General features: G+C 37.5%; 1 protein-coding gene across 2 annotated transcripts in view; it reads right to left on the bottom strand.

The window, feature by feature from the left end:
• Positions 1–2439: 2439 nt before the first annotated feature.
• LOC106074221 (chitin synthase chs-2-like) overlaps positions 2440–11519 on the bottom strand; it is a 75892-nt gene continuing 66812 nt past the window's right edge. For both annotated transcript variants that reach the window (XM_056008386.1, XM_056008393.1), the window contains 4 exons: positions 11036–11171; positions 9819–10019; positions 8767–8993; positions 2440–8307 (listed from right to left, as the gene is read on the bottom strand). In XM_056008386.1, the coding sequence (XP_055864361.1) occupies positions 6427–8307; positions 8767–8993; positions 9819–10019; positions 11036–11171 (2445 nt within the window). In that variant the 3' untranslated portion in view covers positions 2440–6426. The remainder of the gene's footprint in view (positions 8308–8766; positions 8994–9818; positions 10020–11035; positions 11172–11519) is intronic.

The raw sequence follows: 11519 nt of genomic DNA, 5'->3' as shown, positions 1-11519 counted from the left end.
TTTTTAGTGACATTCAATGGGGCATGAAGTCAATGTCTCATACGATATAAAGTAAAAAGGAAATTACATGAACAGTGAAGGAACAATTTGTTTAACTCTACAAGTCTGATCAAGTTTTAAAACCTACATGGAAACTAAATGGTTGGATAATTTTTTATAAAGGTACATACAAAACAAAGAAAACAATATAATAAAAATAATGTGTTTTAATGAGTCAAAATGACATCTAATTCTATTAGAATCTATTAGACTAAATGAGGAAACTGTTTTAGAACCATTGATCGGTTCACGTTTGGTCTAATAGCAAAAATGTTGGTAGAGGAAAGAGTGGGGTTAAGGAGATAGGAGGGAAAAGACGGGAGACTTAATGTCAACGGGAGGGACCCGGAGGAAAGAAAAGGTGATAGTACAAGAAAAAAAAGGGGGGGGGAGGCAAAATGGAAAGGAAAAGTTTTGGGAATAAATGGGAGGGCCAAGTTTGGGTGAATAAGTTGGAGGGCCAAGTTTGGGGAATAAATGGAAGGGACAAGTTTGAGGAATAAATGGAAGGGACAAGTTTTGGGAATACATGGAAGGGACAAGTTTGGGGAATAAATGGAAGGGACAAGTTTTGGGAATACATGGAAGGGACAAGTTTGGGAAATAAATGGAAGGGACAAGTTTGAGGAATAAATGGAAGGGACAAGTTTGAGGAATAAATGGAAGGGACAACTTTGGGAAATAAATGGAAGGGACAAGTTTGGGGAATAAATGGAAGGGACAAGTTTGGGAAATAAATGGAAGGGACAAGTTTGGGGAATAAATGGAAGGGACAAGTTTTGGGAAATAAATGGAAGGGACAAGTTTGGGGAATAAATGGAAGGGACAAGTTTGGGAAATAAATGGAAGGGACAAGTTTTGGGAAATAAATGGAAGGGACAAGTTTGGGGAATAAATGGAAGGGACAAGTTTGGGAAATAAATGGAAGGGACAAGTTTGAGGAATAAATGGAAGGGACAAGTTTTGGGAATAAATGGAAGGGACAAGTTTGGGAAATAAATGGAAGGGACAAGTTTGGGGAATAAATGGAAGGGACAAGTTTGGGAAATAAATGGAAGGGGCAAGTTTGAGGAATAAATGGAAGGGACAAGTTTTGGGAATAAATGGAAGGGACAAGTTTGGGAAATAAATGGAAGGGACAAGTTTTGGGAATAAATGGAAGGGACAAGTTTGGGGAATAAATGGAAGGGACAAGTTTGGGAAATAAATGGAAGGGACAAGTTTGAGAAATAAATGGAAGGGACAAGTTTGGGGAATAAATGGGAGGGACAAGTTTGGGGAATAAATGGAAGGGACAAGTTTGTGGAATAAATGGAAGGGACAAGTTTGGGGAATAAATGGAAGGGACAAGTTTGGGGAATAAATGGAAGGGACAAGTTTGGGGAATAAATGGAAGGGCCAAGTTTGGGGAATAAATGGGAGGGACAAGTTTGGGAAATAAATGGAAGGGACAAGTTTGGGAAATAAATGGAAGGGCCAAGTTTGGGGAATAAATGGAAGGGCCAAGTTTGGGGAATAAATGGAAGGGCCAAGTTTGGGGAATAAATAGAAGGGCCAAGTTTGGGGAATAAATGGAAGGGACAAGTTTGAGGAATAAATGGAAGGGCCAAGTTTGGGGAATAAATGGAAGGGCCAAGTTTGGGGAATAAATGGAAGGGCCAAGTTTGGGGAATAAATAGAAGGGACAAGTTTGAGGAATAAATGGGAGGGACAAGTTTGGGGAATAAATGGGAGGGACAAGTTTTGGGAATACATGGAAGGGACAAGTTTTGGGAATACATGGAAGGGACAAGTTTTGGGAATACATGGAAGGGACAAGTTTGGGAAATAAATGGAAGGGACAACTTTGGGAAATAAATGGGAGGGCCAAGTTTGGAGAAGAGGAAAATTGAGACTAGAAAAAACTGAATGGATAAGGAAGGAAATTAAAGATTGAAGAGATAAGGTTGGAGATCAAAGATGGGAGGAACATAATAGGATGTAAAGGTAGGGAGGGACAAGATGGAGGGACAATTTTGAGGAACAAGATAGGCTGGAGAAGGTAGGAGTGAGATAAGGCGCGAATCTCATTTAAAAACAAACAACCTGATTCTAAATTACAGACGAGACTTCAAAAGAGAAGAAAAAGAGACAAGAGAAATAGCATTTCAAAATGTACGCTAATCATTTCAAAGTGTTCGCTAATCATTTCAATGTGTTCGCTAATCATTTCAAAAGGTGTATGCTAATAGTTACGTAATATAATTTCAAGTTCTTATTTCATAATATTCAATATTGTTCGTAATTATTTATGAATGAATTCTGTCTTGTTGTCAACGTTTTATTGGGAAACTGGATCACATTTATAAAAAAAAAAAAGAAATCCGCTTGTGAGTGTAGATTTCTATGTTTGCTTGTGAGTGTAGATTTCTATGTTTGCTTGTGAGTGTAGATTTCTATGTTTGCTTGTGAGTGTAGATTTCTATGTTTGCTTGTGAGTGTAGATTTCTATGTTTGCTTGTGAGTGTAGATTTCTATGTTTGCTTGTGAGTGTAGATTTCTATGTTTGCTTGTGAGTGTAGATTTCTATGTTTGCTTGTGAGTGTAGATTTCTATGTTTGCTTGTGAGTGTAGATTTCTATGTTTGCTTGTGAGTGAAGATTTCTATGTTTGCTTGTGAGTGTAGATTTCTATGTTTGCTTGTGAGTGTAGATTTCTATGTTTGCTTGTGAGTGTTTCTATGTTTGCGTGTTTGGGTCATCTTATTCAATTATCAACGTGTGATCACACCATCATATCGCCGCAAAAACGATACGACCAAACAATTTCATGTGATGACACACATGTGAGATGTCATATAATCTGGTGACATTCAAGTGAAATGTCATATAATCTAGTCAAGACCTACAGGAATTCTAAAACAACATTAATTAGAAAAAAACAACAACAAAACATTAATAACAATTGTATGTTGTTCAAGATATTCTCCAGTTGTGGTTATAGATATGTATGCTTTTGAAATGTGTACATGGTGAACATATAACAATAGAAAACAATGTTACCTTAGGATGTAATGTATCACACTATAGCGTCTTGACATAAAAGGGAGGTAAACGTTTATTTTACATAGCTGTTGATTCTCGAAAGAGCAAATACATCTACACTCATTATTTTTTGGTACTGTTTTTGTTTTATGTATCTTTTACGTTTCGCGTTACTGCTTCAACCCAAGTCACTATTTTAAAACGTTGTTTAGGGATTTCCATTATTGAGTTAATCACAGTAATCTGCACTTTGTTTACATTAAGATTTGGATGACATTCAAATATGACATTAACAATATTATAATACACACGTAATACGCGGAAGAACCATCCTTCAGGGAACAGTACCAGGAATAAGAAAAGGCAGACAAAGAAAGCGATGAAAAGAAAACATCAAAGAGTGGGCAGGCCTCTCACTGGAAGAGATTCTACTTAAGGCAAAAGACATGAGAGAAATGAATCAACGGCTTAACAGACTAAGGGATAGTTGAAGGTGAAATACAGTAAGACAGAAAAAGAAGAGAAAGCGTTATGGAGAAAGATAAGGGAGATATCAATGAATTCTACATAAAGGTGTGACTAAGAAAAGAGAAAGACTGCGAGAGATATTGAAACAAGTCGATAAAGTCACAATGTCAAGGACGTTATAGTGAAAGACCACAGTGGCAAACTAAATTAACAACTACTGTGTGATATTTGCCGAAGAGCTTCGAAATTGGATTCTTTAGTGCTAAATGAACAGTACAAAAATAAATGTTAGAAATTTTTAGAAAATCAGTACTCTCGTATTCAGTATACCAAAAAGCTAAATTTTCAAACCTTTCCCTTCATTTATCAAAATCCCCGTACACATTTTTGTTTTGTTACCTGTACATATTGATCTCAGAAGTGTGTCTTATTTTTATTTAAATCACTGTCAACTTATGAATAATTTAAAACATAACTAATGCATCGCGTTAAGCGGGAAATGATTTATTGTTGGTGAAATGTTAGAGTCATACATATACATGAATGTCAGGGGTGCTTAGACACGGCGCTCCGTTTCATTCTACTTAAGTGGACAACCTTTAAGGTTCTGTGTGTTAGATCGTGGTCAGTGCAAACTAGCTGTTCATGTGACCAACATACACAAATGGAGTAACAAAAGTTGCACATGAACAGAAGTTACACAAACTCTATGAACAAGTGAAGGACACATTGAAGTGATTAGAATGTAATCTGCAACTTAAACAAGGGCAATAAAAGACATAAGGTTGTGCATGGAATTGAATATTGACAAATATTAATATATTAATAAGTAACTACTGATCTAGTGTCACATTATTTATATTATATAAGCAATCCAACACACTAACGCACAAACACACACACACTGACATGCGTTTATTAATTATAATCAAATCAATTTTATACATAGGGGATGCAACTTTCAAGGACTTGCTCTTTATGTGGCCGTACTGTCGTGGTTTTACAGACTGTAACTGATAGAGCAGAGAGTTATGGTAATAAACATGTGTCAATATATGTAATAGCAAATAAGTTTAGGCTAATCAATAAAATAGTATGTAGCAGATGGTCCAAGTTTTGTTCGAAGCTGAAAACCGCTCACAGCGACACCTCTTTTATATTTGTAATCCTAATGGCAATAAGTGTCAAGAATTACTACTTAATATCTTGAAAAGAAGGATAGATTTTAAACTTTAACACTTTTAATAAGAATAATATCCTGAAGAACTTGCACAGAGTTCAGTGTATATAGATATATAGAAAGGTATGTAAGTCTTCTTTTCTTCCTTAAAGTAATTCGTAGGGTAGTCTCCCGTTTTCTTAAAATTGTAAGTTAAAGTTTGATTTTCGTTGAATATACAAATATTATAAAAGACCTCGTAGAATTCATTTTTTATACTGCTAAATTATATACATATTTTTAAAAGATATTAATTAAAATAAAAATAAGACTTTTTTTCTTTATTATTTTAGCCTTTTAAAGAAATCATGGGAGGAGAGAGGGCATGCCAATGAGAGAAATAAAGAAAATCAATCAATACAAATGTAGCTAAATAACAAAAGCAACACAAAACAACATCCTTAAGGGATCACACAGTGTATTGAACCCAAATTATACATTTCACATATCTAAGGGGTCACACGGCGTATTGAACCCAAATTATACATTCCACATATAGAAGGGGTCGCACACGGCAGAAAAAGAAAAACATTTAAAAAAAGGTCATAATTTTAACATCAAAATATATTTCAATAAAGAACAAAGTTAAAAAAAAATAAAAAATATACTACGAGTCTACAGCATGTATTGTTATGTTATGATATGTAATGTTATGTAATGTATTGTTATTTAATGTATTGTTATGATATGTAATGTAGTGTTATGTTATGTAATGTAGTGTTATGTTATGTAACCTTATGTAATGTAATGTATTGTTATGTAATGTAGTGTAATGTCATGTAATGTAGTGTTATTGTATGTAATGTATTGCTATGTTATGTAATGTATTATGTTATGTAATGAATTGTTATGTTATATAATGTATTGTTATGTTATGCAATGTATTGTTATGTTATGCAATGTATTGTTATGTTATGTAATGTATTGTTATGTAATGTATTGCTATGTTATGTAATGTAATGTTATGTTATGTAATGTATTGTTATGTTATGTAATGTTATGTTATGTTATGTATTATGTTATGTAATGTAGTGTTATGTTATGTAATGTAGTGTTATGTTATGTATTGTTAGTCTTTTCAGATTTGAGCAACATTTCCTTCATTGTCTCTCCACACACACTCACACATACACACACATATACACTAAGCTCATATTTATACAGAAATCTGTTTGAAATCAATAATAACAATAAGGAATAACAATATTAGTTTCCATTTAAATATCAATAATATATCATAATGGTGTACACAGCCCTTCTATCACAAAACACACACAAACGTAGGTGCAAACAGTTTAAATATAAGCGTAGTATTTATTTCAGGAAACACACCGACACACATACACACAATGAAGAACTCATTTAGTTTACGTGATCACGTGATCACTTTGTTTCGAGATTGCAACATGAAAGACAATGAAATGACAACTAGAAGTAGAAGCTCTCAGTCATTGAGTCCAACATTTGATCAGAGACTTGAGTAGGACTTTTTAATTTGTACTTAAAGAAGATACAGTGTTCGCATATTGTGGCAATGAAGCACTTAGAACATAGATCTAACACATTTGTTTGTTCTTTTTGTGCCATAGTTTTTGAATGGTTAGATCAACTGAATATTTTATACATTGTTTTGTTATGTTGACGAATCTCCCATCATCATTTTGTATTGACTTGACATTATCTGTTGTTGAAGTTGTTGAAGCGAGCTTCAAGATCTTCCACGGATTCTCTTTTGTTTGGTCTACGTGTTTCTCTCAGTGACCTGCTCACGAAGGGGTCGAAGTTTGGATCTTGTCCGGTCTCCTCCGAGTGATTCCTCAGCATCTGTTTATACCTTCGCTCGAACTGCCTGCGCAGAGTGTTGTTCTTGTCCACCATAGTTGACTTACTACGCCCGAGCTTGGAATGGTTCCCTTTCTTTTTCTTTTCACCCTCTTCTGTGGCGCCTTTACCCTTGGTCGGCTCTTCACCGGAAGTCGCAGCATCAGACGGATTGGGTGTGACATCCTGGAAAGCTGGGTTGATCTTGGAATGCGAATCCATGGCCTGCTGGCTACTCTGGGCCACGTCTGAGCCCCTAGGATACTTGGACTCTGGCAAAAACGCCGTGTCCGATCCTGAAGGCATACTACTTGGACGACTTTCAGTTGAGCTCATATATTCATAGTCTGGATCAGTAAGGTCTTCATCAAACCCGGAGAGCTTCTGGAGTTTTCTGGCGTACTCCACAATGTCAGCGATTGCTTGTTTCTGATTGAATTTCTTCTTGTCCACACGTATCTCGGTGGAAGCAAGGATATGTAGCAGAGTGCCATATCGGTGACGCAACATAGCAATGAATTGCAAGAGAAGAAGCAATGCAAAAACACTCAGAAATATGAGTCCCAGTGGCTCAATTGTCAATGTCCCTCCGCCATACTTTGGAATAAGTATATTAATCTTGTCTTTGACTCCTTGAAGCATAAATATGATCACCATCCAAAATGCATTCATCATGAAAAAGGCAAACGCAATGTTATTTCTTAAAGATTTTAGATCAGTTGAGATTTTGGCTTCCACAGCTTTGTCCGGATTTATAGGGTGAAGATATTTGGCGATACATCTTTGCCAAAACTCGATTTCTCTCATAGGCAAATACTGGACTTCTCCGTGCTTCAGACCAGGATCGTCCAACCATCTAGGGTTGATGAGGTCATCTCTGTCTTCTTCCATGTAGATGTCTTGTTCTGAGTATGTATCTGATGCGGAGGAACTGGCATCGCCGTTCTCAGCTTCTTCCTCAATGTCGTTAATGGTGGACTTGGCTGATTTCTTAGAGTGACGAGATCGCGATGATGATCGCTTTCGGTTGTGCTGGAAGGCGGATGAACCGTTGGTAGCCACAGTTCTCATGCCAGCTTCCACTTTGTCTAGTTTTTCAATGACTTGTCTCAAGATCTCGGTGTGTAGGTCTTGACTCCCGGAGCCGCAGAGCCGTTTGATATATTTCATGAATCTTCCACAGCAAGTACTTTCCTCTTCCTGTCTATGAATCCAGCCATAGATGCCCCCGCTGTTCTTAGCTTCGAGTCTCTGCCTGATCTGAGCTTTCCTCTCCAGCGAAGAGGTCTCTCGGGTGCCCCAAGAAACAACGTGCAGGTTGCACATAGCGTAGACCATCAGAAGCACGTAACCAGCAGGCAGGGCGAGGAAATATAAGGCACCAGGCAACAAGCAGAAGAACTCTTGAGGATGGAACGAGGCGGAAACGATAAATATGGCTATCATCATGAACAAGAAGAGGGCGTTCGGACTTACTGCGGTGTCTTCTGCTACTTGCACGGCGGTGCCAACAATCACAGCCATCATAAGCAAAGAGTAGACGGCACTTAGAACCGCAGCAACGTTCAACTGGGTATCCGACTTAGTGATGAAGCAAAGGATAAGATACAAGGCAACGGGCCCAACGATCAGCATGTACGATTGCCACAAAGTGATTTTAAACACTGGGTTGATAGCGCCCGCCATCATGAGCAGTACAGTAGCCGGTCCTAGCACAGTGGACAGCATCAAAAGACCCTGTGGAGATTTAAAAAAAAATTCCCATGAATTTAATCGATTGTCTGTAATACTGGACTAATTTTATGTTTATGTTTATCTTTTATACTATAAATTCGTCTTGAAATTCCTGTTTTATACATGGGATAGAATAAACAACACTATATATAATATCTGTGTAGCTTCTAACTTTAATTTACTTTGGACCTTAGACCCTATAAAATATGCCTACTTTACTTTCAAGTTTCCCTTTTCTGTCCACTAACTAGCTTCTGCACAGTTGCATACAATACAGATCACTGAGTACCTTACAGTAATGTGGTCAGTCTAAACAAACCAGTTGGCGCCCTACCTGGTAGCTCACTAAGTACATTACAGTACTGTGGTCAGTCCAAACAAACCAGTTGGTGCCCTACCTGGTAGCTCACTGAGTACATTACAGTACTGTGGTCAGTCAAAACAAACCACTTGGCGCCATACCTGGTAGGCCATGTAGAGGTAAGAGATGTTATCATTGCTGGTGACAGTTGTTCGGAAAGACTGAAGCAGGTCCATAATGTTGGCCAAGGTGGATGGGATCCAGCGACGCCTCTGGTTGAAGAACTCCTTAAAAGCTTCGGGACAGTGCGTCATTGCGTCAGAGGCTGCGCAGTACTCGACCTTGTAACCTTGTTGTAAGAGCAGAGTGGACAACCATCTGTCTTCACCTGGAAGTGGACATTCGTTGAATTTTACTTGTAAACTATTTTACATATATGAAAAATGCAAGCTTATAAGTGTAACAACACTACACATAAAGCAAACAAAAAAGCTTTTTTTAAGCGATAGAGACTAACGTATTGTAGATTTTATTTCAGGCGGGTAATTACAGTAGCTTGATATTTGGTGTTTCTGCATTTTCAGCACCCGAGAATCCAATTTGTATGCGCCTTCATTTTGATCAAAAAGTCATTTATTTTATTTAGTTGGCATCAGGGCTCCTTCAATATGGCGTACATTGCTTCATTTATCTATTAATTTCAAAACATGTTTCCAATCTTTCTGTGCTGACCAGGAAAAATGGAAGTATTTGGTTACGAAAACTTTCACACCACTACGACAAAAGTCAAGAGACAGAGGATGAAGGCGATGATTTTATATCCCCCCTCTCCCCCAACATTCTCTATACCATTCCCCCCCCCCTTTTCTGTTTTGTTACCATCTTGATTTATTTTATTATTTTATTATGTAAATAATGTAAACCGTTTTTTTTTTAAATCTTAATATAAACAATGAACGGATAACTCAGGTTAAAAGTCGGTATACCTATTCCAAATAGATTATTCTGTTTTCGTAGCAGATATTCTATACAAAATATTCAAAAATGCATTTCGTAGATACCAATACCAAATTAAGTCAAGCGAATCTAGATTATTGTTAAAATTCTAGTCTTAATGTTTCTGTTAGTATGTCAGAAGTTGTTTTTTTCACAATATCAACTGTAAAAAAGAAGTTTAAAAAAAAAGAAAAAGTGTAGCATGGTATTTACTCACCTTGATCGTACTGTAGATAGTGCCTGGCTTCAGAAGATCTTGTAGCGTAAGTTCTCATCACATTGTCATCCATCAGAGCCGAGCCTCGGAACAAGCTGAAGCAGCCAGGACTGCAGAGGACGCAGCCGAGCATATGTTCAGCAGCTTTCTGGAGCCAGTGACCGATAGCGTATTCAAATATCTGGTACCAAACCAAGGGACCTAATTACCAGAGATAAAGAGAATATAATAAATAAAATATACAATGGGAGCCACGGCAATAGTAACTGTTGTTCCATATATAAGTGGTACTAGAGAGAGAAGTCAACATATGTGATGGTACTAGGGAGAGGAGCCAACATATGTGATGGTACTAGAGATAGGAGCCAACATATGTGATGGTACTAGAGATAGGAGCCAACATATGTGATGGTACTAGGGAGAGGAGCCAACATGTGATGGTACTAGAGATAGGAACCACCATATGTGATGGCACTAGGGAGAGGAGCCAACATATGTGATGGTACTAGAGATAGGAGCCAACATATGTGATGGTACTAGAGATAGGAGCCAACATATGTGATGGTACTAGGGAGAGGAGCCAACATATGTGATGGTACTAGAGATAGGAGCCAACATATGTGATGATACTAGGGAGAGAAGCCAACATATGTGATGGTATTGGAGAGAGGAGCCAAAATTTGTGATGGTGCTAGAGAGAAGGGCCAACATATGTGATGATACTAGAGAGAGGAGACAACATATGTGATGGTACTAGAGAGAGGAGCCAAGATATGTGATGGTAATAGAGAGATTAACCAACATATATGATGGTACTACAGATAGGAGCCAAGATATGTGATGGTATTGGAGAGAGGAGACAACATATGTGATGGTACTAGAGAGAGGAGCCTACATATGTGATGGTACTAGAGAGAGGAAACAACATATGTGATGGTACTAGAGAGAGGAGACAACATATGTGATGGTAATTGAGAGAGGAGCCTACATATGTGATGGCACTAGGGTGATAAGCCAACGTATGTGATCGTACTAAGACGAAGAGCCAACATATATAATGATACTAAGGCGAGGAGCCAACATATATAATGATACTAAGGCGAGGAGCCAATAAACGTGTTGAAACTACAATGTTGGTACTAAATAGAAAACCCAATTAATGTAGTGACACTACGTAACAGATTTTATGTTAGACTTTGACTAGATGCACGACAAACCTGAGCCAATAGGATGGATTCGACCACAAGCTGCTCCTACTTTCTTGTTCTTTCTCATTCTGTCCACCAGCAGTTGCACGGCATGAGGCTTGAAGTCTACGTCCCCATCCAGAGCCAGGATAAAAGTATTCTCAGCCTAACGACCAACAGAAAATATTTTATTCAAAATGTCTTCATGTCTAGTTTTTATCTGAACTAACAGTATAAAATGTTTCCACTAATAAAAAAAAATAAAATATTCAGTAGACAAATAAAACTTTTTATTTACATGAAGCCAACCTACAGAAACGTATAATCGTATAATCGTTAGATCATTTTCTGGATAGCCAACAGACCTGCACTAGAGCATTTTCTGAATAGCCAACAGACCTGCACTAGAGCATTTTCTGAATAGCCAACAGACCTGCACTAGAGCATTTTCTGAATAGCCAACAGACCTGCACTTGAACATTGGATAGCCAACAGACCTGCACTTGAACATTGG

Source organism: Biomphalaria glabrata, chromosome 1, assembly GCF_947242115.1.
Source record: "Biomphalaria glabrata chromosome 1, xgBioGlab47.1, whole genome shotgun sequence".
Lineage (NCBI taxonomy): Eukaryota > Metazoa > Mollusca > Gastropoda > Planorbidae > Biomphalaria > Biomphalaria glabrata.
This window is presented reverse-complemented; position numbering and strand designations above follow the sequence as displayed.